The 25438-nt window shown below is 41.7% G+C and overlaps 2 protein-coding genes and 1 long non-coding RNA gene across 4 annotated transcripts in view; 1 reads left to right on the top strand and 2 right to left on the bottom strand.

The window, feature by feature from the left end:
* mmp28 (matrix metallopeptidase 28) lies at positions 1 to 18586 on the bottom strand. Its single transcript, XM_008425443.3, has 8 exons — positions 17646 to 18586; positions 14670 to 14746; positions 14078 to 14265; positions 6353 to 6574; positions 5192 to 5437; positions 1741 to 1884; positions 1464 to 1631; positions 1 to 436 (listed from the first exon to the last, which is right to left on the bottom strand). The coding sequence occupies exons 1-8, from the start codon at positions 17784 to 17786 to the stop codon at positions 42 to 44; spliced, it is 1581 nt and encodes a 526-aa protein (XP_008423665.1). The 5' UTR covers positions 17787 to 18586; the 3' UTR covers positions 1 to 41.
* Positions 6453 to 25438, top strand: part of LOC145554510 (uncharacterized) — a 35832-nt gene continuing 16846 nt past the window's right edge. The window contains exon 1 of the long non-coding RNA XR_014090471.1: positions 6453 to 6542. This is a non-coding gene — a long non-coding RNA (uncharacterized LOC145554510). The remainder of the gene's footprint in view (positions 6543 to 25438) is intronic.
* taf15 (TAF15 RNA polymerase II, TATA box binding protein (TBP)-associated factor) lies at positions 18679 to 25244 on the bottom strand. Of its 2 annotated transcripts, XM_008425447.2 has the most exons (16): positions 25086 to 25244; positions 24401 to 24425; positions 24152 to 24185; positions 23973 to 24063; positions 23791 to 23848; positions 23436 to 23704; positions 23152 to 23344; positions 21325 to 21359; positions 20751 to 20783; positions 20537 to 20646; positions 20280 to 20409; positions 20115 to 20207; positions 19962 to 20034; positions 19797 to 19885; positions 19534 to 19672; positions 18679 to 19044 (listed from the first exon to the last, which is right to left on the bottom strand). In XM_008425447.2, the coding sequence occupies exons 1-16, from the start codon at positions 25093 to 25095 to the stop codon at positions 19005 to 19007; spliced, it is 1422 nt and encodes a 473-aa protein (XP_008423669.1). In that variant the 5' UTR covers positions 25096 to 25244; the 3' UTR covers positions 18679 to 19004. The 2 variants fall into 2 exon arrangements, with proteins under 2 accessions (XP_008423669.1, XP_017163714.1); XM_017308225.2 differs by lacking the exons at positions 21325 to 21359; positions 24152 to 24185; positions 24401 to 24425; positions 25086 to 25244 and having other exon boundaries at positions 23973 to 24062.

Below are 25438 nucleotides of genomic sequence, written 5' to 3' on the forward strand. Positions count from 1 at the left end.
TGAATAAATTGCACTTTTAATTTTGCAGCTCCCCCTGGTGGTCAAAAAATATTATTACTCCGAGGTATATTGCTGCAGCCAGTCCAGTTTAAATCCTTAGCCCACAGGCCCTCTCTGGTGACCCGCACCTTCACGGGGTCGAACCTCCAGAACCGCTGATTTTTGAACAGGTAAAGTCGGCCGTCTGGACGGGTCAGCGCCCCGTTGGTGCCCTGCGGCAGGCCGGTCCAGTCTGTCAGCCGGCGGGGATAGTAGGGCTCCTGGCGAAGAGTTTTAAGGTTGAGCACAAAGTAGCGGGAGCCCTTGAAGAGCACCATGTGACCCAGAGGGGTGTAGTAAAAAGCACAGTCCAGGCGGCGAGGCAGACCCAGAACCTTGTTCTGCATGGGGAACCCCGGGTCCAGCACAGTGCCTGTGTAACGCCACATCCGCTTCCCTGCAGGAGAAAACACACTAAGTTCATGATGGTGAGATGTTTTGTTTTTTTTTTGTCATTATGTCACAAAAGAAAATCTTAAAAGTGTGGTGTGCATTTTTTTATTTGTCCCATGTTCTCTGATACACCTAAATAAAATGTAATACAACGACCTGGCCTCAGAAGTCAACTAATTAGTTAGCAGGTCTACTCACGCAGACTGTGTAATGTTTGCTTACATTAGTGAACCAAAAAATGTGGAGCTCAAATGCGCACAGCAGAAAGGTCAGGGAGAAAATGTAAAAACAGGTTAAGGTTAGTAAGCAATAGACCAAACTTTGAATAGCTCAGTGCAATGTTCGATTCACCATCTGAAAACAGAGCCGTCCACCTAAACATGACGTGCTGAGAGAGGAGATTATTAATAAAAGAAGCAAATATCAGGAGGAAGATTCTGCTGACCAAATCTCTCAAATTAATTGTTAGCTACAAGTCTTAGGGGGATACAGAAAACATTTTAATAAAAATGCTCTTCAGATTTTTATTTCTGAAAAGATTTTGTGCTTCTTAGTTTTGGCCCCTCACCCAAAATCCCAATGAAATATCCTGATACTCAAAGGTTGGTGGAGTATGACCGCTTTTACAAGGCACCAACTAGACTTCTGGCCACGGAGGCTGCTTGGCGTACGGTATTAAACAGAAATACAATGTACCACATACGAGCTTGAATTAGACTTTAAGAGAGCTTTAGTTGCTAATAGAAAACCTATTTGCATGCAGCAGATGAGAAGACACTGATGAGACACGTGTTTGGCACGCTGCGGGACACTTATGGAGCTTCAAACGATTCATTAGCCTTCAGCACAAAGAAGACGCTAATTAAAATCCGCGGCTGAAGCTCCAGAGCAGCATGCTCTTTAAATAGCGTTTCACTACATAAATGACCCCATCGGAGTCTATTTTTGGGACGTGTGTCACTACATATGTGGTGGCAGTCAGCGGGTTAGGTGAAGCCTGGGTCCAATTAATGAGCTCAGTGAAGCGGCACCTTTGAAAAAATACCACTTGGAGTCCAGAGGGGAAAAGGCAGCAGCTTCTATCGCCCGAGGGAGGCCAGGCCAGCGCTGGCGGAGGAGGAGCGGGTCGCTCACGCTGCCTTCGGGCGACACCGTCCAGAACCGGCTGCCCCGGAACACCAGCACCGTCTGCTTCTCATCTAGACGCACATAACGGCAAGAAATAAAGCATTTTACATTAAAACAGACACAAAAAAATAAATAAATAAATCCAGTACCGTTTTGCACAATATGTCATCTGGACCTCACCCACAGTGATGGCATCAAAGATCCCCTGGCAGTACAGAGGCAGTCCTGGGTTCTGGTTCTGGAGCTCGGTGAACTCCCACTCCTGCAACGCGGCGTGTAATACCTGTCCGGGCAACCTGACCGGGCGATTACCCAACGGTTTCCCTGAAAGCAGAAGCAAAGCCACCCGTCGGTCAAAGTGAAGGCGTCAGACAGGACCGGAGGAATCCGCCTGATGCCACTTTAATGACTGCGCTGAAATAAATTCTCAGGACTCCTTGGGTTTGTCTCATTTCCCCTCTGTGTTGGACGCAATTAAAAGGGTTTTTATAAATCAGACGCTATGGGAGATTAAACATGCAGTAAATCCAAGTGGGAGACTAGGAGAATGCTAACATTTAAATTGTCCCTTACAGGATGTGGTGAAGTCGATGTAAACCGATGGATCACGTCGGTGCAGCGCAGGAAACAAACACAAGACTTTAGATAACGCACCCAGTGGAATCCTGAACAAACACTGAAAGGTCGTCCATCCACGGATCTTTAGGCTTTAGCACTTTATAATAGACGCATGCCTGCAAATGAAGGCATTAGGAACAAAACGAACAGAACAAGACCACAAGTAAGCAATGGCTGCTTGAGCTTGATTATAGTCATTTTGTCGGCAAAGAGCTGGGCAAATATTTGCGTGAGACTCGGATAAGATCAGCATCCCAATGAGCTGGAGGAAGACTACAGGAAAAATAGATAAATACACACCACAATGGATGGCAGGATAAGGGCTGGAACGCTCTCGTAGACCAAATGTTTTAAAAAACTTTCCCGGTGAAATCATTTTCCAAACAGTTTATTATCCTCCCCCAAAAATGTACTCTTTGTTTTAGATGTTTGGATGTCAAGATGTATATCAAATTGTTGAGGAAGTTTCCGAACTCTTGAAGAATGTTGCGCCATGAGAAGACACAGCCAGCGTTTACAGTTAACTGGATACAGTTGCATGATGTGTTCACTGACCATGGGTTATCTTACTGTTTCTGAGCCCCGAACAGAATCATTTCAAATCTGAACAGACAAGAGACTGAATAACTTTACAATTATGGGCACCTGTAAGAACTAGATGAGTCTTTTATTAACTACGAACATAAGTTATTTCTAATGAGAGGCCCCATCAACATTTTTATAGTCCTATTTTAACAAAATATGTTCAAAGCAACAATTTATTCATCGTATTCCAGGTTAAGGAGACCTTATCAATGCTGACTGATTCATTCTGCCATAAACATGCTTCTCCTGGATCTGCAGGACAGCAGCGAGTCAGAGCAGCAGGAAAGGTTATCTCGCAAACACGATTACATCTGGCTGAAGGTTTTTCTGCAGCGCCAGCAGTCCTGCCTGTATCCGTGTGAGAAGCTGCTTGACATTTACGTGGGAGCAGCTGCAGAAATTACAGCCACAGGGTAGAAATTACGCACAGACGAGTGTGTGCGTGTGTGTGTGGGGTGGAGGGAAATCCAGCTGCAGTTTGCTAAGCTACACCTGAGTGGCAAACAATAAAACTTATTAGGAAGCAAAGAGACAGCAAAATTGTAAGGACTAGTCACTGTATTTTGCTGATTTTTGAATAAGATTGGGCGAGGGACGCTTCTGAATCTAATTCGAGAAGCTGAGAACAAAATGTGTCCAGAGGCCAAGCAGATGGGACTTCTCAGATAAGTAGGAAGGGAGGCATCCAGAGACGGCTGGCCTGCCTGCCTGCCTGCCTGCCTGCCTGCGAGCTTCTCCTGAGCCCAGTCTCAAGTTCAGAGCTGCATTACACAAATGATTGTGAGACTTGTCCTGCAGGCACGAAGGCATTCCTGCAGAGTGCAGCTGCTGTGCACCTGAGGCTCAAAGCAGAGAAAGATCTCACGGATTCAAGAGCAGCGCCTGATCACGGAAGCGACCAAGGAACTGTGTTTGGTGCGAAAAGACGCGATGATGTGTTCTTGTTTTTTTCCCCCCCAAATGTTGCAGCGAATCCATTTTCCAAGAAGGTGGAAAAGAAACAACAATGCAGAACGACGCATGTGGAAACCTGCCGTTGCGCATGCCAGGAGTTACAGCACACTCCCTGGAAACAAAAAAAAAAAAAAAGAAACTGTTGTACAGACACACGCACAGTCATGAGGAGATGCTCCTACAGCCGCCGTCTATCACAACAGAGCTGACAGAAACTCCCAGAGACACAAACAGGCCTCTGAGTGTGTTACATGAAGCTCGCAGCATTAAATCTGTGTAAGAGAGGTCAGAGAGCGAACCCCATCCTGCTACGAAGATAAACTCAGCACAGAGAGGGGATGTTGTGGTTTGGATTAGAAGCTGTTCCCATGTTTGCCAGGAATTCAGAGAAACTTGCAGACTGCAGAAAGTCCTCTGCTCTTCGCATCAGGCCTCTCGGTTGAAGCATCGAAGCTGTGAGGTTGATTACACAAAGGCTCTGAATGTGTACACTTAATCACCATGAGCCAAACAAAAGTCAAATTTCGACCATTTCTCATTTTCAACCCGTTTGCAAAAACAAGCCCAAAGTGAAGTGCCGTAAATATGCCGCTTCGGCTCACACCTGATTGGCTCCTCACTGTATCCACATTACGGAGTCACAATACAACGTGCGGCTTCGATAATATCTGAAAACACAAAAGAGTGCGCCCAAAGTTGAACTTTAAGTCTAACTTAAGCTCAAGTATATTGCTGTGCGTAAAGTTGGGATCGTTGTCACTGGGATCGTTGATGATGAAACACCAAGTTGTGTCCAAGTTTCAACCATCCAGTTTAAGTAGAAGAAGAAGAAGCTTTATTTATATAGCACTTTTTCAGCAACAATGCAGCTTAAAGTGCTTCAAGGTTTTTACATTAAGGTTTTAAAGGAGCTCCTTTAAGATCCCTTTAAAACCAAACAACTTTATAATAAATTCCAGCAATTTGTCTGCAAAAAGTGGACCCTTTCTGTATCCATGGATACACAAAGAGCTTGTTTTTATTGCTAGGAGACATTTGTCATATATTATTTATCTACTTATTTTGGAATATATGTATGTGTGTATAAATGTAGTGAAAACACACACTAAATTCAAACTTTTGTACCATTACTGTACAGCATACAGTCATTGTAAGGATTTATAGTGTACAGTCATTCCTCTCTGAACAAAAAACCCCAAAAAAGGACATTTACATCTAGAATGAATGTACGTAAACCTCTGACTTCTGTATGCAGCCAGTCGCTGTCTGACCTTTTCTTGCCCGGTCTGATCCTGATGTAATGAGTGGCATTACAAAAGGATTATTTTACACCAGGGTCTTCTCAAAGACAGTCTGCTTTCATAACATATGGGTTCCATCCTTTGTTATGTCCTTGAAGCCAGACAGATTTGTCATTCGGACATTAAATCCGCGCCCAGCCCACCGTCGCGTCACAGAGCGAACATGTTCTCACCGTACAGCTGCTGCACTGCAAGGATGTCGTCCCAGCTGAGGACCAGGCGACGGCCCAGCTTCCTGTAGTACGGCGACATCAGAGCGTGCCGCACGGGGGAGTGCTCCAGGCCCAGAGTGTGTCCGATCTCATGGGCGGTCACCATGAACAAGTTGTGGCCCTTGTGTCCATTCAGCGTCCATCTCTCCGCCATGTCGAAGTGGGCTTCCCCTCTGCGAGGCAGGAAGGCGTGAGCCAACGTCCCACCTGAATGTCAGACATGAGACGGTTGCATATTTACCACGTTACAGCTGACTGCTGCACCGGCACAGACCGGTTCGTGTCTGACCGGTGCTGCAAACTGTTATCGTACAATTAGCTTAAGATAAACAAGGGAACAATAGGCTTGATATTTTAATTTATTTTTAATTTGCAGCTTCTTCTGTGTTTGCTGTTCTAATAAATGGAAACTTAATTTTCTTCAAAGTGAGATTTTTCACACACAGACACACAAACACACACGCATGCAAACACACACATATCAACGTATGATTTAGAGAGACCAATTAACCTGCACTGGACTTCCTTGGATTATCCTGAGCATAACGACATAGTTTCCTTACTCTGGTACTTTTTCCTACTACTCTCCAATCATGCATCGTCTGCAGATACTGCTGACATTAACTGTAATCCTCCCAGCAGCTGTTAGACTCTATAACCATCCCTACTCCCACCGAACTCAATAAGTGTTTACATCACGGATATCATCTACTGTTCATGTAACGTAAATAGTCTGTCTTCTTTAATGCATAGGCACACATGCAGATTATTTACAGCTTTAAAAAATTATTCTACTCAGATAGATAGATAGATAGATAGATAGATAGATAGATAGATAGATAGATAGATAGATAGATAGATAGATAGATAGATAGATAGATAGATAGATAGATAGATAGATAGATAGATAGATAGATAGATAGATAGATAGATAGATAGATAGATAGATAGATAGATAGATAGATAGATAGATAGATAGATAGATAGATAGATAGATAGATAGATAGATAGATAGATAGATAGATAGATAGATAGATAGATAGATAGATAGATAGATAACATAATAACAGTAAATTTGAAATCAAAGTGCCATATTTGTTTTGTTCAGGCTGTGACTCCGACCTGGTCCGTCAAAGGCATTACTGGCCCCGTCGTTGTGGTCCCCCTCATAAAAAGCCAGCCGAATGTCTGCGGGGCCCTTGGGGGCCTCCCGGAACACCAGGTCAGACACGTTACTCCAAAGCTGGAAAGCAGTTCGCACGGCCAGCCGGACGGAGCCCAGAGACAGGTGGCGCGGCCAGTTCACTATCTGGTAGGTCAGCTGTCGTTTGTACCACTTCTCAGCTGAAAAACAAGCAACAGACAGATGCAAATGATGGATTGATGCAGGCAGTCATGTTAAACATAATTTGGCAAAATGATGTCAATGTCATTATTATTGAAAATGCAATTGAAAATACATCAACCAGCTCTAGTGGTATGCGTACGTTACCGTGGTGATGGAGATGAATAGTCTGAAAGGAGTTAAATGCTAAGTGAGACCTAGCACTTGTATTACTATTCCACCAGCTGGCTTTCCAGTTTACTGTGCCAAAATATTTTCTCTCCTGAGAGGAAATTACTGTAATATCATTGTGACTGGACGATGAGTGGGATTCAGTAGTTTGGAAATAGCCTTACAACTCTTTCCAGATTCATGTGAAATTGCCTTTTAAAGCTCAATCCTGGTGTATTTCCCTCTTGACACATGCAGGCTTTAGAACAGCAGACAGCCAAAAGGTTCACAGAGCCAGTCAAATTTGCTGATGATCATCTAATCAGATGCCTTTGATTAACAGTGCGTGGCTGCTTCATTTTCTCTTAAATGCAGTTTAGGCAGGTATGGTGTACTTATTTTCCCCCAGGACTGTTTTGACATTAATGGAAATATCACTTTCTTCTGGCTCTATGCCAAATTATTGTAGGTTTAGTCCTTTTTAATGGAAAGGACTTTCTGGAATATGTCAATTGGTAAAAAAATAAAAGTAAAAAAAAAAAAATCTGCATCTAACTGCGCTTACTGTTTCACTTAGTAAGTGATCTACTGAGTGAAACAAACATGTTATAATATAGAAAAATCACCAGAATACAAAACAAATATTATACAAATAATCACTGACTTAAACTAATACAGATAATTTCCTAGGGAAAATGTTCATTTATTTTAGTTTACCTTCTTTTATGCAAACTGATTGAATTCCTTTATTTATCTGGACTTTGTCTCACTCTCTACAACACAATTAACAGAATTTGGAAAGCGACTCTTTATACATGTTTTCTTATTCTTATAAAGTTATATTAGCCATGTTCTATTGAAGCCTTAATACATTCACAGGTTTTAACATATTTATAATAATGTTACGGACATATTCAAGGATTGTGAAAGTTCTTTTCCTTAAGGGCTTTCCTCCCCTCCCAAAGTTTCTCTGTCGTACAACAATCCAGTGTGAATTTTCAGGAAACGTTTCCTGGAGGTTCCCTGACGGTGGCCGCCTGCTGTAGTTCATGTCTTCAATTAAACATTCATTTGTCAGGCTCCTACTTGAAGATAAACAGGCTGTGTGAAAATCACAGGACGTGTCGCCCATGTCAGCTTCCAGCTGAGCCAACGATCAAAGTCCTGGCTCGACCGAACGTTTGACCTCAACGCGAGTCTGCGGTTTCTGCGCTTGGACTTAATTACACGTGTCGCTGGCTTCTCGCATTTGTTCAGTGACAGAAAAATACGGGGTGAAACGAAACCAATCTTTAATTTGCTTGTCGTCTAATCTGTTGCGTCCACACAATTACACGACGTAGCCGTGCGGAGTCAGAGCCGATACAAGAGCAAACACTCATTAGGTAACATGAGTGTTTCAGGAGATGCAGCTGCTGGTTTACTCAGCGGAAGGAGGGAAGCATCTTCACAGACTGGTTAACAAGCCGTTGCACCTGTTCAACGGCTTGTTAACCAGAAATAGGAGATCAGTCAAACAGGTGGCGGCAACTCGCCGCGTTGCGGCATCTGGATGTGGAGGAGTCAGCTTGCTAAGGTTTGAGCCAAGCATCAGAATGAGGAATTTAAGAATGAGATCAATCTGCACCAAAACTGCAAACAATGTTTCTGACGCTTTGTTGAATCTCTGCCTCGAAGACCTAAGGCAGCTCTGAAGGTCGAAGAAGGCCCAACACAGTACGGTTAACCCTTTAATACCTGCATCATGCATTTCACCCCACAGTCCCAAGATTATCCTATTGGGAGTTTTTTTTTTGTTAAATCCAATCAACACTGTAACAAAGCTTTCAGCGGAAAGTCAGAGAGTGAGACATCACCTGAATGTAACAGCATGTAAACCCTGCAGCAAGGCGAACTGAACAAAAGGCAGTTTCAATTAAATATGCTGCAAATTTGCACTTCTGATCGTAGCAGGCATTAAGGATTCGCACACACTTCCTGAAGCGGTAGTTTGTCTATGAATTGGCATCCTGAATCACGCATGTTTACGCTTGTCAAAATATGTTTAAATGCAGGTGGGAAACTATGGCTTATGCAAACAGAGTCCTAAGCCCTGCAGAAAGCTTTGTTTGAGCCACATTTAATGTCATTTGCACATTTTCTGAAACAATGCGCAGCAGAAAGGGGATGCAGGTGACCAGCAAGAGTTAAATGAGTATTGCACTCTGCAAATTACAGAGAGGCCCAAACAACACCCCGGAGACTGGAAAATATCTGGATATCTAGAGCCATTAAGGCATGGGTTTGGCAGTGACATCAGTTTGTGTTTCCTTGTGAGTAAACACACAAACAGAGGCTTGAGTCTTAGCAGCAACATGACTGCAACATGTTTTGGATTGCAGATATTTTGAGTCTTAAAACTATTCAATAGGAGAACTGGGAAGTACCCAGGGACAGGTCTGTAAAAGTGATGCTAGATGTTAAAAGAAGGGAATTGTTTCTTTAGAGGTGCTATTGTGGCCCACGTGTTCTCCAGTAAAAGACGTTCAAAGAGGAAAAACTCCACATTTTCAGTCTCTTTTCTAAGCTCTCAAAAGAGCGACTTGCATTCAGGCTGCAGCCAGGCGGCATGTGCCGGCCTGCATCCTGAGCTTGGACTCCTCACCATCCCAGACCTCCACAGCACAACGGGTCCCCCGAGAACTTTGGACGAGCCAGGAAGTCCGACACACAAAACATTCCAAGACTTCCCTTATGGAAGCAATTACCACGGTGCCCCCTATGGCTGAGGTGCAGAAGGGAGCGAGATCGTCCGATAGCTGAAGTTATTGTTGTTATTGTGATGGAGCAGAGGGAGTTTGGCTTGCAAGCAGCGTTAAGAAACAAGATTTCTCTGACTGCAAGGCCAAACTGTTACGACTCCGAGGTCACATCAGGAGGGTGTTTTGTCTGGGCACCGAGAGTTGATCAAATGTGAGAACTCCAGCAACACTTCAGTAAGAGACCGTTGCGTATTTAGGCAAAAAAATGACAAAAAGTTGTTTCTAAAGTGTAGCTGGAGTCTTCATGTTACCCGATTTTTATCCCTTTTTGTGCACATTTGACGGTTGTGCTGAAAACATTTGCTTTTTAATGCAACATTTGATAAACCAAGTTTCTTGTCGTTAATAGATTTGTCCAGTTAGATGGAGTCCTGCTGCAGGAGACGCTCACAAGTGCTGGAGGGGTCATCTTAACAGACGAGAAAACAGAATGATCAAAATATGCATTTATTACCGCTGATATAATCAACGCAAAACACGATACCTATTTGATAGTGAAATATAAAGGGATGACCCGGGACTTTTGCACAGGACTACATATCGTTCAGTCCACATCGTTAAGGACACACCTCTGAATAACATACACACACCTACTGTGCTTTCATCGCTCGTAAGCCAGGTGGAATGTGAGTTCTGTAAATATTCAACATTCCTCAGGCTGAGGTTGGCTCTTTAATTTCCTGGAAGCTCGGAGCCAGCAGCCATGTTCCTTCTTGACAAGATCACACCAGCAGAGAGGATCCGCCTCATCTTAGTGTTAATGCAGCGGTCAGCTTCATCTGACAGTGTCTGCAGCAGAAGACACATCCTTCTTGTTCAAATATCGACTTCAAATACCAAAAGCAAATGTATTTTCTTGGTATTTTTGTCATCAACAGTATATATGTGATTATTTCCCATAGTTGTACATGTTTGCAGACATATCGTGCAGACAAAGTGAGAGTGTGAAAAGGCACCATGTTCAGAGGCTTATAAAAAACCTTAAATCAGAAAGTTTAATTTTCTAAGATTAGGATCAAGTGTTCTCCAAAAAAATTGCTCTTTGATAACATATATTATAGTATTTTTGAGTCACAAACAAGCAGTACACAGACTTATCTTTCTGGCTCAAGCTGTGAAAAATGGTGTCTTCAAAAACTCCATTATTTAAACAAATTTTTTGCAAAAAGTGAGACTTTTAGCTGCTTCCATTCACTTTTTTTTTTTACCATCAAATCAGTTACTGAGATGAATAGGATTTAAATATACATCAGAGTGAAACTGTCATAACGACCAGAGCATAAATTTCATCCGAGTAAGAATACAAATCTTGAATGCTGTCAGAACTGATTTTTATAATAATTTAGTCATAAGTGCCATGGACTTCCTTATTCTCAATGGACAAATCAACATAGGAATTTTCACCCTATGCCCTCATATTTGAACTGCAGACTCTGTTATCAGTTCTCTAATGATACACATTTATTACATATTGAATCTCATAATTCAGGGCTTTAATTGTAACCATATCACTCTGCGGAAACGCTGGCCTGTTTTTTTATATACATTTCTCACCGTGCAATATGACATTTCTATTGTGATACTGCATGATGATGATCTTGACTCTTAGCGTAAGCCAAGATCAGTGAATAAAAACGCTGTCTCTGAGAGGTTTAACCTGAAGGTGTGAAGGAATCTGCGATGCATTATGTCTCAGGCTAAAACAGAAACACTTTGATGGCGTCCAAAACAGCGCGAGATACGAGCCTATTCCACCTGTATGATGTGGGCCCTCTGATGGGCGACCAGTTTAGCAAACAACACAATCCAGTCTCTGAGTTATGGACGTGTTTACCAGAGGGAACACTTCAGGTACTGACATGAAGAAGCAGCAGCAAACATCGGCTGCCACTGCAGCGACTGCATTCCCCAAACATTAACTAACGCTACCAGGGACACGGAGGTATGCAGAGGCTTTGCACCTCATCGGGACGGAGGCGCGAGCAGCCAGAGAGGGACGTAGGTTAGAAAGTGACGTTTTGCTTCTGGGATGCTGAAAATTTGAATTCACAGACAGACCTTCTCCAGCTACAGATTGAGCCAGATAGTGAGTGGGGGAGCCTGAGAATAAAACTGCAGCAGTTATTTCTTGAGTTTGTGTTCAGCTATCGCATTTTGCATCAGCTGGAAATAAATTACACCCTTTACTACCACATGGAGATTTTCTCTAAATCACCCCAAACTGAGAGAGTGGGAGAGCCTGAGCTCAATTACTAAAAAAAAAAAAAAAAAGAAGAAGTTTGGCAGAGCTCGGCTGCACTCTTTAGACATCGATAAACACAGCAGCAGGAAATTGTGATAATCTGTCATTGGTCACAGAGAGAGAAGGCAGTTAGAGAGCGCAGCTTACAATATCAGTGAGGAGCGTTCATCCACTCATCATACAGAATAATGTACAATTAACCTGGGGCTTTTAAAGACACATTTGAAATGCTCTCTGCAGCGCGGAACCACTGTGAAACGGAAAAAACCTTCAGTCATTCCTAAAATAATGTGTGCAGAAGTTTATATTTATTGTGGATTTTGTGTATTCCAAACAAGGCAGGGATTACTGTCAGCAGTTATGGCTCAGGTATTCATATTCACTCCCAGTAATTAGTGGATAAATGCCCCGTTCAAAGGTGCAATTTAACCAAAACACACAATGTGGACAACAACAAGCTTCTGGGATCATTTAGCGACTCCTCTTGTCATTACTGGTGGAGGTTATTTAAATTAGGTGGTTTCTTGACAGACTTTTAATCGCAGCCCAACATTTGAGTTGAGGTTGGTGCCGACCTTGAAGCAAAATGTTAGTCTTTCATTATATCCACCTCAAAGCCGGCTTAACGTGTGTTTGGAATTGTTTTCCAGTTGCGGTTCATTCGAGGTGAAGTTATAGGTAGTCCTCCATCTTTATTCTCCCATCTGTTCAAGCAATGCAGCAGTCCCACTGCTAGCGTTGCAGCATGATACTGCCACTACCATGCAGTATCATGCAAGGCAGTGCATGATACTGCACCACTTTGGACTGAAAGTCTCAGCTTGACTCATCCAAACACACATTTTTTTTGTATTTTAGCTGCATATTTATCTCGTCTGCCCATAAAATCTTCCTTCAGAAAACATTTTTTTCTCATCCGTGTGGAAGGCTGCGAACTTGCATGGAACTTGAAAGCGTCAATTTCAGAGGAAGTGAACCTTTATGTAAGTGAACCTGACATAATGGTTCACTGATATCAGCCTTTATGTCAGTGATGAAGAAAATGTTGATAGTGGTCTGGTGTTTTAGTTGTTTTCAGGTTATTGGTCTCCCCCGTTAACATTATCATTCATTTTCCTTTCATCTGTAGATGCAACAAAATGAACATTTAGATGTCTAAATGGATGAATTCAGCTTTTGGAATAACTTTCCCAAAGTATCCCCTTTGACCCTGCTTAAAGCAAATAAAATACTGAAAGTCCGGTCTTTGCCAGAAAGCAACTGTTTCAAATTAACTTCACCCTTACTGAAAAGAAGAGAGATCCCACACACAAGCAGACTTTTACCAGAACGGCTCTGAAGGTAAAAACGTGTAAGTTGTCGATGTGCAACTTGCTAAGGAAAATTAAGCAAAGATATTACTGGAGGTATTTCACCCTGGAACTAAGAATGTACTGCTGCTGTTTGAAAAACCTTGCATTTCTCAAAAATCACAGAAACACTGATCAAACAGGGTTAATGACTCCTTGAAGGAAGCAATCTTTAGACTTTCCCAGGATAGAGAAAATGGCTGAACAACTCTGTTTCCAAAACAAGGTGAGACAGCAGATTAAATGTAAATAAAAGCAGGGTTTCACTTTTTTTTTCTGAAGAGTTCCATGTTGCAGATTTGAAGTTAAGAACAAGCTTTGATGGTTGTGACAGAATCAGATCTGTTGTCTTAACAAATCTGTGAAAATTACTTATGTGTAATATTTGATGAAACATTCAAATTCTATTTAAAAAAAAGTTGCTAAACTCTATGCACAATCTTCACTGCTAAACACTTTTTTTTTAATCAAATCAGTTATCATGAGAGTCAGGAGATGTTGCAGCACTTTCAACAGCATGAAACAATTTTTCAGGTCCTTTCTTGTCCCGGTCTTATCTTGTTTTGAGACCTCAATTGAGCATATAGTTTAAAAGAAAAGTTTGACAGATTAAGATGAATATTAGCATTAAGTGAATAACTGCTGTGTTTTGCTGAAAATATTTTACAAACAACAAATCATCTGAAGTGGCATGATCGCTGCTAAACGCCAGAAGCTTTTCAGTCGGTATCAGACATTCCAGCACAATGTCTTTATTTACAACCCTCAGCTCTGCTTGGTGCTTTATTAAGGTGGGACCTCCCAGTTAACTGTTGGTCTGTTTAAGACCAAAAAAGGACACACACACTCACACAACACCTCCAGAAAACAGCTCTTTATCTTCTCAGATATTCTACATAAACATGCGTCTAATTCTTCACCAGCGTCACATCTCGAAGGTCTGAAGGTTTCACGAATTACCTTGGTTTGCAGAGCGCCTCCTGCGGTGCTGCAGTTGTCTTTTCCCAGTAAAGATGACATTCACCCTCTGGGCCCAGACCTGCTGGCTGCCCTCGTCTGACACCCCACAGCGGGGCTCTGACATCTGCCTCAGGGTGGCGCTGTCAAGTTGCCCTGTGATGGGGAGACGGGAGAGCCACTGGTACTCTCTGCAGAGAGAGGAAACCACTTCTCAGTGTTGGAAATGCAATCAGGAGGCCCATCAGTGTGCAAGTCACAAAGCAAATCTATCTTAGCTGTCGTGGTGGGCAAAGCTTTCTACTCTGCTCTCGGTTAGCAGCACAGAGAGGTTTGTAACATTCCTGAATGGATCAGAGAGAGTTCGGGACATGATTCCAGTGCAGACATGGGGGGGGGGGGGGGGGGGGGGGGGGGGGGAGTGTTTTATGGCCCTGTGGTGTCGTACAGCCCTGAGGCCGGTCCCCCACTCCAGGCTAACCCTCACCCTGATGAGGAGCGCCGAACACGAGCAGAGGCTCCAACGAAATGACAAACTCTCAGGTCTACTCTGATTCCTGCACTCGTTAAGAGACCCAACTTTAACGTCACTCACCTGACGGCTGATCGCACTTCAACTGCATTGTGAATCTGATGCTCATGATGAAGATACCCATACTTCTCCAGAAAATCCTGCAACGGCAGAAACAATTATTCTGTTTGCCAATTATATGTTTGTAATTATTCATGATGTTTTTAGTTTTTACTTAAAGTAAATCAATAAGAATATACTTGATAGGCATGTGATCGATATCAATACATAATATGTGCGATAGAATATCCAATACTTTCACTGGACTCCAGTCCAGAACAGCAGAGCATTCTGGGAGACATAGGCAGAGGAATGGTTTAGCTGCCTAAATATTTCACAAAGAAAACACGATTTGAAGTGGCATCAATCCTGTCTCTAGCCATATAGAGAAGTCGGTTGGTGTCATCAACTAACTCACTCTTGCTCTGGTTACCTAGCAACAACCTGTTGAGTAACTTGCCGGCAGCAGTTAAGAGCACCGTTTCTCATAATTGCTTCAAAACAACGACATGGAGTGAAAACTGGATAAAACAGGAAAGGCCATGATACCAGTCCGGCTGTGTTTCAGATTTTAAAACAAAAAAACTAATCAATAATTATTGATATCGATTGATATGAAACTTTTGTACCGCAATACGTTTTTCAGCCCTAAACAGCACACATTTTTTTGTTGTTGATGTTGTTGATCTACAGTATACTATTTGATACCTTCATAAAAGGGGCCACCCGTACACCTAAAAACCCCTGAGGTGTCCCTGAAATCCAGAGGTATTATTTGGAAAGTATTTCCTCCAAACATGGAACTCAAGAGCAGCTCCAGAGTTTGACACAAAAGGAAACATGTTTCAAATGACGCCACGGGGGAACAAGACAACAGATGTTGCATGCGGGTTTATGATTGACCATAATTTGATAGCTATAGGTGCATGCAGGAGATTTCGTGTTCAGACAACGGCAGCCACGGCAGTGATTACAGATGTACAGGAGCTGGAGGAGGAAATGAGAATCAGGGAATGTGACACATAAACCAGGAGTGTGAAAGCTTCTTTGTTCCACATGAGACACAAAAATGTCAGGAGGTTTTGCTCAGAGATGAGAGTGAGATTAGGTCTGTGTCTATAAGCAGAGTGATGCAAATTAATCAATCTGCTATGTCACTTTATTACACTCACCGTCAATCCTGGGACGTAAGATTGATGTTGATGAAAAGCAACATCTGAAACTTTGTCTGTAGCAGAAGTGCGTTTAAACTGAGAAGCAGTGTGTGTCTTATGACTTAATGATTTTATTGGTATAATTTACTTACTATTTGTCTTGTTATAACTACAAACTTCAATGGATTTTTATTAGATTTTCTGTGATCGACCAACACAAACTGGTGCACAACTGTTGGGTAAATAATGCAAAGTTGTATTTATATGCATACATATACAAATATCAGTGTATCCGTCTGTATTCAACTTTTTCACATCTGCATTTTGCTGCAATTCAAGTAACAAGTCTGTAGGGGTATCATTTGTGTATATAATTTTTTAAGTCTTGCCACAGGTTCTCAATAGGATTTAGGTCTGGACTTTGAGCCATTCAGCCAGTATATGCTTCAGTCTCGGTTTTTCTGTTGTAGCTCTGACTGTGTTTATGGCATTTGTCCTGATGGGAGGTGAACTTGCAACTCAGTCGCGAGTCTTTTGCAGACTTTTGCAGGTTTTCTTGCTAACTTGGTGACTTCTAGAGGCAGCTTTTGAGCCAGATTTTATTCATTGGGTTTCAAAGTAGAGAGAAATGAATTAAAATGCAGTCGACACTTTTCAGATTTTTATTTTGAAGCCAGGTATCATTTTCTGTGCTAGTCTATCAAACATTTCGAGAGAACATGTTTGTGATTGCAATGGTTCATAAAATGAAAAACGTTCATGGGGTATGAACAAATTTTGATAAAGTTTTTGTGCGTGTTTATAGTTTATCAATGTCATTCCCTGCGTCTAAATATTGTGTCATAAAAGGCGCTATAAATGGTTTGATTGATTGATTAATTTGTCTATTCACCTACTGGTATATTGCTAATTTTGCAAGAAATCTTGTACATGAACAAAAGTTGTTGCATGCAACAATGCTCTTTGGTACATATGTTTCTAAGGGAGTCTGAATTTTAACTTCATGCCATGTTCTGATGTTGTTCTAGACACTAAAGCTGTAGCATTCACAAATCCCTCTGAGTTGATACTTTACCAGACATTTAATGCAACATTCTAATTTAAAGCAACAAATAAGTATGTAGGAAAGTACGTCATGCTCTCTGTTAGGCATAGTGAAGGATCTGTGATGCTGTGGGCCTGTTTGTCTTCCAAAACTTATGCAAATCTGGATAGAGTCAAACAATTTTCAATTTAAAAAAAGCTGATGCATTCTGACAGTAAGCTAATTATAGGTTGACACCTAGTCTTTCCACTGAAAAGAAATAAAAAAATAAAAACCAAATTGTAAAATAAACAGAAATGGTTCGTCACACACAAAATCAACTGTTTTCCACAATTCCCAGACCTAAATCCTAAAGAAAACCTGTTGAGTCGAAAAAAATTGTCCTATGTCTGAAGAGACAAAGGAAAGTACCAAACCATAATTGTGCCACGTGAAATTTTGTTAAAATACATTGAATTTCTTCAACAAGTCACAAAAATTAGTCCATTGAAGTTTCGAATTTTCTGCATTTTTGAGTCTGTGCAACGTTTGAAAGTTTTTTTTTTTTTTTTACATGTAGTTTCAAATAAATATGGTCAACCTGGTGTTCCTCCAGGACGAAAATCATATTACACTCTTCTGTTAATCATAACTCATGATTTCTGAGGTGAATTCCCATCCCCTCCTTAAGTAGATTTCAAATGTACAAGTTTTTCCCATAAACAAGTTTTTTTTTTTTTCCTATACAACGAGAATTTGCTTTCAGTAGCCAAATTGCAACATTACACGGGTCATCGGGTGAGTGAGAGTTCAGTTCAGTACCTCTGCATCCAGGAGCAGCGGTGATCCCCGGGCGGTGTTGGCGGCCAGCAGCGCTGTCACCGCCAGGACCCAGACCCTCATGTCCCGCCCGGAGGTCGGCGGCTCATGGCGGGATGAGCACACCGTCAGCACAGCGCGCATTTCTGCTCAACGCCCGCCGGTCTCCTCATGGTTAAATATGCTGTCAGTCCCAGAGAGCTCACACAGCTGATCTGCATCCCTGACAGCCGCTCTGAGCGCTGAGGGAGGAGAAGGAGGAGGACGAGCAGGAGGAAGAGCACCGCCCCTCTGATCGCTCAGGGCGAAATACCAGCGGCGCAAACAAACACACCGGTCGGCTGCTTTAAAAACGTGGGCAGACCTCACAATTCTTCATGTAAAAATACATGTAGGTGTGTTTACAGCCTAAATGAAATCTAAAACTTTGAAAGCGTCAAATCTGCCCGTAAAAAGGATTTTAGTACACAAATAGCCTAATATAATTCTTGGTTGGGGCTCCTCCTGCTTCTGCGCAGTTTGACTTGATCACCCTGAGGTGTTCAGCTCAGATTATTTGGTCTGGTAAAACTATTAAGATCATCAGGAGAGAACATATTGTAAAACGTTCTGGTAGATATTTGCACAGACTTGATTCAAATGGTCCAGATCATCAGACGGTGGGAATCTCAAGTGACATCCTGTGCCTCTCCACTTTCTGTCGCCTTGGTTTCAAAATAAAAATCCCAAACTTGACGTAGATCATATCATGAACAAAGTGGGGAGTGGTTCTTAAAGCTGATTTCAGCAGCTGGTCCACACCTTAAAACAATCCAGATCTCTAAAATGGGTTTTGCTTTAAAGCCTTTCAGGTTTCCATGAATATGCTTGAAAACATTAAACAGCTTCTTCTATTCATTTGGTGTAAAACAAACATCAAATTTCTGATTTATACTACCTTCACTGTTTGAATCACTAGTTAATTTAGATGCATTTGAAAAGAGACTGAAAAACAACCAGATTTAATAAGATTTTTTTAAAGGAGTCTGAAAGAACATAGGTAAAACATTTTATTCCATTCATACAAAAAAAAGAGTCTATCTCAAACCATCTGCATCTACAGTCAAAGGGAACAAAAATGTACAGAAATAAAAATAAAAATAAAAAAAATGTGACAACATGCCAACAGTGCCAATCAGCCCCCAAACCTCTTCACATTAGCTCAATGCATCCCTCAATCACAGATGAACAGTAATACTTAGGATGAATAAGCTAAAAAGACTAATGATGAGTTATTACCCCTCCCAAAGTGTTTCTCTACACTAGAACCCCTCCCCACCCTCCAATGGCAAGGACGAGGGCTGGAATGGTGTCTCTCAACTCCTAGTATGGCCGGTCTCTTCTGTCGTCTCGTCGGTCACCCCTGAGGAGAAAGGACAGAGGATGTGCCATGAGCTGAATTCTTAAAAGGCCATTCACTCGTGTCATTGGACAAGCAGCAATTAAATAAAGGGAGACGTGATGTCAAGCTTGCATTCTGAATCTCAAGGATGTTGTACGTCCTTCCACAGACGGTTTTACATCACCTTGTTTCTTCTAAACATAAATTAGAGCGTCCTTTAACAAGGTCATAGAGGGTAAACAAAAAAATACATTGAAATTTAATTTCATGAAATCCATTCACAGTATGATATTACACTGTTTATACAAAAAATACTTTGTGAATGCATTTCCTCAGTTGATGTATATCAGGTGAAAAAGGATGACCAAATTCAGCAATGGCTTTTAAATTTCTTTTGTCTCATCTTCAACCAGGCTATGCCATCTAGTGGCCACACAACAAAACTACATTCAAAAATAAAGGTGCTTTCAAGAGACTGATATCTTCAGTTGAACTTAATCTTTAACATACCTTCCTCCCATTTTGTAGCCGCCTCCGAAACCTCTATCGCCACCTCCAAAGCCCCCACGGTCTCCGCCACGGAAACCCCCGCGGCCCCTGAAGCCTCCACCTCGGTCACCTCCAAATCCTCCTCTGCCGCCACCACGATCTGTACATGGCAAACACAGGATGGTTTTGAACAAAGTAAAACATTTTGCACTAAATAGTCATGTATGTTAAGTAAAACAGTTAAAATGTCTTTATATTTTGAGGAAAAAAAAAACAAAACAAACCTCCTCCTCCAAATCCAGCATCTTCTGGTTTTGGTGCTCCACACTTGTTACACTCCTGCCGCCTTGCAAAGTTCATGTTTCCACAAGAGCTGTTGGTAGAAAATGTTATTTATTATCATCACATTCACCAGTCGTACCCGTTATTTCTGTAATAAAAGAACTAACCTGTTAGGACACGGCCAGTCGCCTCCCTTTATGTCAAAGTTGGGTCCTCCTCCACCGCCACGACCTCTGAATCCTAACCAGACATAAACTCTGCTGGTCAACATTAAACCACCACCAGTGATGCTATTCCTACTCAAGCTGAAGAGCACCCACCTCCTCGTCCACCTCTGAACCCTCCTCTTTGGGTGAACTCAGCTCTGCGAGTGGCAAATGAGACTTTGATGGGTTTGCCATTGAATTCCTTTCCTACAAGTCCAAGCACAGCATGTAAGAAGAAGCTAAACAAGCCAAGACGCTCAAAGTGAGGAATGTCCTTACCATCAAACCAATCAATAGCAGCTTTAGCTGATGGAGGGTCGTCAAAGGACACAGTAGCTTCTCCCTTGGGTCGGCCAGTGGCCTTGTCAGAGTAGATATTGATCATCGGCTGACCGGTCTTCTTATTTACCTAAAAGACATAAAAAGCATGGCCGTAATCAGTGTTTTGCATCATGTAGTTGCAGTTACTGGCTTAATTAGGAGAATCTTTCAAATAATTTTCATAAAAGTGAGAGGCAGCTACACCAACTCTGTACCTTGATGATGCCAATCTGCTTGAAGAAGTCTCCAACTTCTTGAACAGTCGCATCTTCTCCGAGTCCCTGTACGAAAATGGTGTTGTTGTCAGAGTTATCCTGATCCCCACCTGTGGAGAAAATGAAAAGTGTCAGGAATACCCAAACACAGAGAGAAGCTAGACTGGGCAAATACTCATTAAATTAATCAAGATTTAAAAGGAGAAAAGCCCACCTGATTCATCCCTTGAGCCATAATCTCGAGAGCCTATGCAACAGAGAAGCGTATAGAAGAACAACACTTTAGGAACAGAAGTTCTTCAACCCAACGTGTGGAGTTTCACACAAACATCAGCCCTACCAAAGTTTAGTGATAACTTTAACAAAAATCCATGTTTACAGCTGTACTGATGCGAGTTTTCGTACCGTTGCATCACCAATACCATTACCTTGCAACAAGAACAGAATTGCTCGTTTTCTTTGAGCTTATACCAGAAATGAAAACCACCAAAAATGTCTCCCGTTTAGGTTTACCCTTCTTGGTCCTTGGAACACCTTTTCATTTACAATCATCCCCGTCTTCATGCAGTATTACCATTATTTTACAACTCCAAGTTCTTTAACCAAGTTCTTTACCATATCTGAAGTCATTATTGAGAAATAGCATTAGGTGGAGTTCCTTGGGAATCTGGACATGAGAATGGTGGCATTCATTGAGATTTTTTTTCCTTAAACCCCCTTTTCTGTTTTTTTTTCTAACTCAAGTTCTCTCCTCCCCCACCGACACAGTTCTGATGCTCGTCACTTACCACCGAAATTTTTGTAGCCACCACGGTCACCACCTCTGCAGAGGAAAAAATTGAAGATATGATGGCCTTTCCTTTGTTCCAACCGAGAGCTCAAAGCTCCCCTACATCCACACCAGTTTGCACTCCTGCCAGGGTGTGCGACTACAGTGGAAATGTCTCACACGATGAATGAGTTAGTCTTTGGCATTACAGATCAATACACAGATGACCAGGAAGTTCTGACTGAACATCCTGGCAGACGAGTGTAGACAATCACAGGTCAATGGGTCGCCATTTACAAACAATTTGCTCCTTTTGATTGACAAAACCAGATTGGATACCAAAAGCTGGAGAACCAGCTGAATTTGTTTCCAAATGAAAAGCCGGATTGGAGCGAAGGAGTGCAGTAACCAATGAGCAATCTTCAAACGATTTCATTTTTTAAAGATCCTTTAACTGAGGTCCCAGTTTTAGTTCATTCACTCTCAACACCTGTAGTATAAAATGTAGATCCATGTTAACACAGTAAACAGGCTGACCATTGTCAAATACACAATACTTTAATGAATCTGGCTGAATGTGAAGTAGCTGATGATGAGTCTCCAGGTCTATGTAAAGAATACGACTGTTCTACCAAAAGCTTTTACCTGGTCTCCTTAATGCAGCATTACAACAAAGTAATCCTGTAAAATCATCAGGTATTAACAAGTTTAGAATATCAGATTCATGTACAAGAGAATATTTGCCTATTGGCTACATCCCTCTTTGTAGTCTACCAGGTAGCTTCATGCTACACTAAATAAAAAAACTAAAACAAATTAATGATCAGGTAATCTGAGCCAATAGATTTCCTAAGTCTTGATGTGAAACTTTGACATTTCATTAAATGATGAAAGAAACATGAAAGAAGTTCTCAGGATAGAAGCTCAACTCTCCATTGGACTTGTTTTTGTTTTGTCAAAGAAACCGTGTCATTGAGTCTCAGTTGATATCACACATGGTGCCGCTTAAACAAGACAGACTTTTTGGTCTGAAAGACATTTTCACAAAAGCTGGTCAGAAGTCCTACTGCCAGGTTCTGTATGAAGAAAAACTTGCAGCTTGTGGGCTAAAAAAACCCATTAGTGTTCCTCTGCATAATGTACTGCTCCACCCCTTTGTCGCCAAATAAAAATCAAAAGCAAAGCATATGATGGACTGACAGTAAGCATACTATTGGGATCAAACTGGTAGATGGTGAAAGAGGCTACAAATCTGACTTCTTCAATTTGGATTAGAAACAAGTGGACATGAATAAGACTGATTTGTCTCATCAAGTCCCTTAAGATAACATTTTTCAACTTGCCAGGTAAAATATAAATTTTCGGCAATTACGAAAGAAAGAAAAAAAAAAAAGAAGAAAAAACCTTTACAATACTTTATATCAGTATTGTCAACTGGTCAAAACCTCCTGTAACTTAAAATGCAGCATCTTCTTGCTCCTGTCTGGGTTCATATCAGAACCTACTCTTTCATTAAATATGACCTTCACTGATCTGGTTGCCATTATGAACAGGCATCCATCATTTCACCTGGATACATTCAATACAAGCACTTTACTGAATTACCTGAAGCATAAAGCAAATCATTGCGAAATAGCTCATTCGATGGATCATAAATAGACTCATGGAAAATTTAAATAAATATTACCAGAACATGGGGGGGTCTGGAGCACAAAGCTGATGCGATAGTTCAAATCCATCTACATGGATTGTTTTGTAGTTGAAAGGTAATGTGTTAAACAACAACTTGTTACTAATTTACAAATACATAGAGATACCTGGGGGGTAGTGGCACTGTGCAACTTACCCCATACCAGGAGGTCCACCTCTGCCACCACGGTCGTAACCGCCACGGTCATAGCCCCCACGGTCAAAGCCACCACTACGGTCGTAACCGCCACGATCGAAGCCACCGCGGCCTCTGCCCCTGAAGCCGCCACCTCCTTCTGAGCGGTCTCCACCATCGCGGCCAAACCTTCCGCCCTGACCGCCACCTTCACCTGACAGAACAAAAGGGTGACATAGTGTAACCAAAGGAGGTAAAAAATAAAAAAAAACACAACTCTGACTACAACTAAAATATGTCCATACCTTCACTCCATCTTCCATAGCCACTGCCGCCGCCACTTCCACCTCCTTGGCCCTGGCTGCCATCATATCCACCACTGCTCTGTCCACCATAGGTGCTCTGCTGGCCATAGCTGGCACTGCCACTACTAGCTCCTTGCGCCTGTGCTCCGGTGTAGCCACCACTCTGACCGCCGTAGGAGCTCTGCTGGCCATAGCTTCCACCTCCCTGACTCTGTCCACCGTAAGACGCAGCTGCTGGCTGGCCGAAAGAAGCCGATTTGTCGCTATACCTTTGTTTAAAGAAAGGAGGCTAGTAAAACAGGCACCCAAGACTTAAATTAATGTTGCATCTGTAGAGTCAGTCCAATCAACTTACCCAGATGAGTCTTGACCATAGCTACCATAGCTTTGTGGCTGAGATTGACTATAACCTTCTGTCAAAACAAATAGAATAAGTCACATTTCAATTGAATTTTTAAGGTACTTAAGATAGATTAAGGGTTAGAAATACCAAGAGATTCCTATTCTCTCAACACCTTTAACAATGAACTACATTACCTGAAGCTTGCTGCGCTCCTTGTTGACCATAGCCTGGATAATTCTGTCCTCCATAGGTACCACTGGCCCCACCATTTCCTTGTCCATAACCCTGTAATTAAGAGGCACGAGTTAAAATAAATATAGCCAATAAAGTTGATATAAAATGGACTGATGGTCTGCTTTGGAAAATATTTTACCTGTCCGCTCTGCTGACCTCCATATGACCCATAGCTGCAAACAAAATACATTCAAATTCAGCTCATAAAAACGAGAAATTTTCTAAGATATTTCAACTAGTGAAAAAGAAACATGCCAACAGGCTGAAAACAATTATTGCTACAGAAATCCAAAGGAAATATTATGATTATTTATACTGCACAAAATTGCATTGTTTACATTTGGTGCATCTTCCTCTGAAACAATGTTTGGAGTGAGTATATAATTACCTCTGTGCGCCACCGTAGCCCGAATCTGAAATTAGAAAAAAAAAACATTGCTAAATTTACCCACAGCCTTTATTAAATAGCGCATCTTCACGCATTTAATCAAAAATGAGAGTGGAGTTAAAATGGGTCAAAGAAGTAGGCCGGGCCCAGGCAAGCACGCAAGAAAATGGCGCCCTAATCAAGCCCCGGCTCAGACTACTTACTGGAAACAAAATTAATCCTTTTAAGAGTGTCCTGAGTTGGTGGACTTTGTGAAATGGTATATCCCTAATAGTCCCCCTCTACCTTAAGATAGAGTATCACAGAATAATAAAACAGCTTATTTTTTTAAAAATGGAAAAAAAACAACAGTTTCTGTATAAACAATGACGCATTCAAGTTCGCTAGCAACAATCGACTCGTTTCAGGTTGAATACTCGCAATAGGGCCACATACTATTTAAAAACAATTTCAACTAATACCAAGACATTAAGATAAATGAATAATCTTTGATTAAGATAAATCTGATATAAGGAAGACAAAGCCACACATAAGGCTGAATTTGCTTTTTAAACATGGGTTATTTTCCATGTAATAGACGGCGCCGCTGTACGGCCTCGCGGCTCAAAAAGCCGCATTGCAATTTGACCTACTTTTAAGAAAAAAAACAGGCAAAAAAGATATCCAAGAACATATCTGCACTTACCAGTGGCCATTGTGTGCCGATATGTGTACAGCTAATTTAAAAAGAACAGATCTGTTTGCTGTTTTCAGATCGTTAAAAGCAGGAACTGACACAACACAGCTCCACTGAGCCGAGCACGCTGCAGAACTTCCCTTTAGCTGCTCTGACTGCTTCTTTGGCTGTGGTCAATCCACAGACCTCACATTCAAACATGACTAACAATATCGCCCCCTACTGTTTAAAAGCATTAAAGACAAGCCCTACATCACAAGAAAGAGAAAACAAAGATCCTTAATATATACATATATTCTCAGTATAACATAGGCAAGTTCTTACATGTTGTCTGAGGCACCGCGTGGAATACTAATGATATC

The sequence above is a fragment of the Poecilia reticulata genome, chromosome 13, assembly GCF_904066995.2.
Source record: "Poecilia reticulata chromosome 13, P_reticulata-male-v2, whole genome shotgun sequence".
NCBI lineage: Eukaryota > Metazoa > Chordata > Actinopteri > Cyprinodontiformes > Poeciliidae > Poecilia > Poecilia reticulata.

Bases quoted from the DNA above. Each gene is read 5' to 3' on its own strand.
- mmp28 (XM_008425443.3), bottom strand. From the start codon at position 17,786: ATGCGCGCTGTGCTGACGGTGTGCTCATCCCGCCATGAGCCGCCGACC. The intron at 5,438-6,352 runs GTCGGAGTCACA...TCTGACATTCAG, and splicing joins TAATGCCTTTGACGGACCAG to GTGGGACGTTGGCTCACGCC. The intron at 1,885-5,191 runs GTGAGAACATGT...TTCTGCTTTCAG, and splicing joins TGCAGTGCAGCAGCTGTACG to GGAAACCGTTGGGTAATCGC.
- taf15 (XM_008425447.2), bottom strand. The intron at 24,064-24,151 runs GTAAAATATTTT...TCTTAATTACAG, and splicing joins GAGGTCAGCAGAGCGGACAG to GGTTATGGACAAGGAAATGG. The intron at 20,784-21,324 runs GTAAGTGACGAG...TCTGTTGCATAG, and splicing joins TGGCTACAAAAATTTCGGTG to GCTCTCGAGATTATGGCTCA.